The sequence below is a fragment of the Triticum aestivum genome, chromosome 1A, assembly GCF_018294505.1.
Source record: "Triticum aestivum cultivar Chinese Spring chromosome 1A, IWGSC CS RefSeq v2.1, whole genome shotgun sequence".
Classification (NCBI taxonomy): Eukaryota; Viridiplantae; Streptophyta; class Magnoliopsida; order Poales; family Poaceae; genus Triticum; species Triticum aestivum.
This window is the reverse complement of record NC_057794.1, coordinates 120,722,367-120,726,896: the sequence shown is the minus strand read 5'-3', so window position 1 is coordinate 120,726,896 and position 4,530 is coordinate 120,722,367. Positions and strand designations below refer to the sequence as shown.

Below are 4,530 nucleotides of genomic sequence, written 5' to 3'. Positions count from 1 at the left end.
GGATCATTACATAACCAAAAACAACATAAGGACCATTACATAACCAAAAGACCAAAATCATGAAGCAAGTCTTGCTAGCATCATTTCATAGACATAAACAACCTAAAGATGCTCAACGTCATTTCTTCATCACCAGCATCATTTCTTCAACGCTAGCATCAAACACAACACACAAAGAAGAACCCATATGCATGGCCACTGTTGTCTGCAGAAGAAACCCAATATGCCTTCGAGCCTTTAACCAGGGGCGGAGCCAGGATTTGAGTATAGGGGGGGCCAAGCCAAGCTACTAATAAAATTTTGGTGCAAAAAAAACTATCATAATATTTCGCTTCATGATATAAAAACAACACTAAATTTATATTATCTTAATAAATTTGCCTCTATGGTTGCCAATAAGCTCAAATATTTAATAATTTGAGCAGAAGAAACCTTAGCTGCTAATTCCCTTTCAGTGTATATTATAATGCAATGCAGAAGCAAGCTAATCACCCTTTTACTTGAAGAATTCAAAGCAACATGCTTAAAATGAGTTGATCTTTATTGTGTTTGACGGTAGTTTTCTCTTCATAATTGCTGAACTAGAAGTCTTGGAATTAACATCACATATCACACAACCAAAAGAACTAATATCTGATTATATTTATTTCAAGTACGGATCAAAATTGAGAGAAATTAGTACTACTCCCTCGACGCCCATCCCCATGTAACTGAAGCAACCCATTCACTATATAGAAGATGTCTAGGCACACAATGGCGACATTTAATTAGGGCCAGGGGCCAGGGGAGTAGTTCTAACCTTGGCTACATGCGTAGTGCATTTGGTGGAGAAGAATTGCAGCCAACGAGATGGACACTTCAGCAGATTGGCCGTCGCGGCACCGGCGTTACAGATTCTGATTGCGGCTGAGGCGTAGTGCGTTTGCTAGATGAGTATGAGCAAATGATCCCCCTGGATTACTATGAGGTAGGAGGCAGGAGGGGCGAATGGCGGCTGCAGCACAACGATCTCGCAAATCATAGACTCATAGGTTAATCACGGAGAGCTGCCGCACTTGACGCTAGGGCTAGGAAACTACTGGGCCGAGGAGATCACCTAGGACTGGCCATGAATGGGCTTCCTCATGGGCCTTTCCCTTTTTTCAGATTTATGTTACAGAGATAGGGGGGCCAGTACACGTAATCACCTCAGATTATCCCTGATTAAAGACATACATAGCAGAGTTTACTCAATCGTTAGGGGGGGCCAGGCCCCTGCTCCCCCCCCCCCCTTTGTCTCCGCCACTGCCTCTAACCATGAAGCACTCGTCCTCTCCTTAGACCATGAAGCTCTAGACCATACTAAATCGTTCCCTCCAGCTCTTCTCTCTTCATTGTGACGCTCCAGCTCTTCTCTCCTCAGTGCCGGAGTGGTGCAGCTCGACCGCCACGGCGGTGAGCAGAGCGTGATGAGCTTGATGCAGAAACGCCCGAGAGGGGAGAAGCTCGAAGTAGCGGCAGTGCCCCCCCCCCCTCCCACGGGCGACGACGGCGAAAGAAAGGGAACAAGGGTGACGACGGTGGCGGTGGGCTAGGGATTTTGGACGACGGCGACAAGGGGAAGGGGGCTAGGGATTTCGGTGCGGAACTGAGGGAGCTGGTGAGTGACGAGTAGTTATTCTCATGGGAAATGGCCCTGATTTTACGCACAATAATATTCTTTTTTTAAAAAATCCCCTTGAGCCGGCCCTCATCAGGCGTAGGGGCAGGGCGCAATGCGTCCCACGCTGTGGAACCGAGGGCTTCGTGCGCGCCAAGTCGCGGTGCACGGTCACTATACCCCAACCATGGCTGGACATCTGTCCATGGCAACCTGGCTCGCTGACGGGCGGACCCCACCGCACCGGATCTTTGTGGGCATCGCCCCGATTGCCTCGCGGCGTGGCCAGTGCTACTAGTAGGCGCCCAATTCCCAAATAGGCGCCCAATTCCCAAAACCAACACCCACGCAGGCGGCGCCGGCAGGAGAGAAACAAGGTGGGTCGGATCGATCCTCTCTTCTCTCGCTATAGATCGGATCGGAGGCAGATTAAATTCCTGCCATTCTCGATCTTTCGGCTTTGACATTTCTTCCGTGTTTTGCGCTCTAGGTGCCGAGACAGAGCAAGTGATCCCACCCGCCGCCGCCGCCATCGCCATGCAGGCCCCGCTCCGTCCGGCCCACCCCGTGCCGGGCTTCGCCGACTCCCGCCTCCCCTCTACCAACGACGGCCAGGGCCGCCTCTTCTACCCCGGCTGCATCCCCCTCTCCTTCTCCCCGAGCCCCAGGCCGTCGCCGCTCGCCACCCCCTTCACCCCGAGCCCCAGATCGCCCACCTCCTCCTCCTCCTCCTCCGGCACCCTCCTCGACGACGCCGGTGGCGACGATGCGGTCGCGACGGAGCACCGCGCCGTGCTCCACTACAAGACGGCGCGCAACGACCACCACGACCGCTGCGTCGCCCTCCTCACCGACGCCGCGCGCGAGGCCGACGCGCTCCGCCTGCAAAATGAGAAGCTCCGCGAGGTCAACTGCGACCTGGCCTGCCGCTTCGCCAGGCTCGGCAACGACCAGGCCGCCTCAAGCCTCCTCCTGCTCGGGCAGATGCCGGCCACCCCGGCGGGGAAGCACGCCCGGATGCCCAAGAGCATCTCCATCCGCCGGTCGACTGGGAGCGGCGGCGGCCACGCCAAGGGTCTGCTCACCAACGACATCGTCACGGTGAGCTCAAAAAATCCCTATCCTCCACGGCTTTTCCCTTTTTACCCAGTCTTCCGTACTTCTGTATCCATGTCGCTCAACTGTTCGACGATCCAACACCTGTGGATCCCTCTCAAAATCAAAATCTTCATGTGGCAACTGTCCCAGGACGCAGTGTTCACTAGACAAGTTATGAGAACACAAGTTATGAGAACAAGGAAATGGACCGGGAATCCCATATGTTCTTTCTGTAATGAGTTGGAAACCTCCCAACATCAGTTTTTTACTTGCCCTATTGCTAAAGTGATCTGGAGATGCGTTGGAATAGTTCTGGGTACTGAGATGTGCCCGAATAGCTACTGGCAATATTTTGCTTGGTGCCACACTTTTCTCCTTGATGGACAAAAGTACTATACGGTGGGCTTGGCTGCTGCTTGCTGGGCCATTTGGCTAACTCGAAACCGAGCTACGTTCGAAAAGAAGCTTATCAAAACGCCTTTTGAGATTGTTTTCTCCATGTGTTCTTTTCTACTGTACTGGACAGGGCTGCAGGAGGAGGAGGGTGCCAAGGAGCTGCGAAGCGGTGCTGAGATGATCAGGTCGAGCATGATGCGCATGATGGAGATGTGCACCGCGGCGAGGGTGCCGATCGGAGGAGATTGAAGGGCTGCAAAACCTCGTTGGCTGGAGCTGGGCGACCTTACGATCATGTGGTGGCGTTTTGGTTCTTTTGTGGATGTATCATGTCTCTGTCTGTAGCTAAAAACTTATGGGTGTTTGCTGTGGATATTCGGTGCTGTCTAGGTTTTCGCCCCATGACATTCGTTTCGATGACGGGCGAATGTAGTGGGTTTCCTGGCAGTGCCCGGACTCGCTTTACCTCTTTCCCTCCTTCTGACATGTTTCTGAACTCTGTATTTCCGTTCATTTGCAATGGAAAGGGGTATAGCTCGGTTCAAAAAAAACTGTTCGATGATTTACATGTGCTGAGTACCAGCAGGAGAGCGCCAAGGCAGAGGAGCACCGGGTCAGCACCAAGGCAGAGGAGCACCACGTCGGCCTTGCCAAGGCGGAGGGGCACCACGTCGGCGCCAAGGCCGAGGAGAGCGGCAAGGTGCGCAAGGCCGCCGCCGAACTCAACGTCTACACCCAGGGCACGTACAAAACAGAGCTGTGCCGCAATTGGGAGAGCACAGGAGTGTGCCCCTACGATGACAATTGCCGGTTCGATACTGAGCTCCGCCCAGTCAGCCGCCACCCGCGCTACAAGACCCAGGCATGCCGCCTGTTCGCCAGCGGCCTCTGCATTTACGGGCACCGCTGCCACTTTTGCCACTCCGGCCGCCCGTGATCTGTCGTTCGCCTTCGCGTTCGCATTCGCATCCCTCCCTCCCTCCCTCCCTTGTCTCAAGACTGAAAGAAGGACAGATGTAGATTTGTCGAGGAAATTATCGGGGAATTATATATTTATACGGCACATTAGAAATTAATGAGTCAATTACACCGGTGGTGCTTGAACTTGGCGCAAACGGTCACTTTGGTGCTAGAACTTGCGGCATACATCGAACTGGTGTAACAAGTTGGCTCGGGCGTGCAAATACGATGCAAACCTTGGCTGTGTACGCCCGAACCGCTGATTAGGCGCGCCAACATAGGATGGGTCCCGCCGTCAGTGACCCGAAGGCAGACAGGAGGGCGTGTGGCCATTTTTTGCGTAAACCCTCTTGAATTATTATTTTCCCACAAAAAGGCACTGTCGACGTTGGAAGATGGCATTTCATTTTTTTTCGACTCTATAGCCAGTGGGCCCT

General features: G+C 53.2%; 1 protein-coding gene across 2 annotated transcripts; it reads left to right on the top strand.

Annotated features, from left to right (window-relative positions):
* Window positions 1–1,866: 1,866 nt before the first annotated feature.
* LOC123105978 (zinc finger CCCH domain-containing protein 39) lies at window positions 1,867–3,619 on the top strand. 2 transcript variants are annotated; one of them, XM_044528249.1, is made up of 3 exons: window positions 1,867–2,016; window positions 2,130–2,740; window positions 3,264–3,619. In XM_044528249.1, the coding sequence occupies exons 2-3, from the start codon at window positions 2,177–2,179 to the stop codon at window positions 3,312–3,314; spliced, it is 615 nt and encodes a 204-aa protein (XP_044384184.1). In that variant the 5' UTR covers window positions 1,867–2,016; window positions 2,130–2,176; the 3' UTR covers window positions 3,315–3,619. The 2 variants fall into 2 exon arrangements, with proteins under 2 accessions (XP_044384184.1, XP_044384134.1); XM_044528199.1 differs by lacking the exon at window positions 1,867–2,016 and having other exon boundaries at window positions 2,023–2,740.
* The last annotated feature ends 911 nt before the right edge of the window (window positions 3,620–4,530 follow it).

Bases quoted from the DNA above. Each gene is read 5' to 3' on its own strand.
- LOC123105978 (XM_044528249.1), top strand. From the start codon at position 2,177: ATGCAGGCCCCGCTCCGTCCGGCCCACCCCGTGCCGGGCTTCGCCGAC. The intron at 2,741-3,263 runs GTGAGCTCAAAA...TGTACTGGACAG, and splicing joins TCACCAACGACATCGTCACG to GGCTGCAGGAGGAGGAGGGT.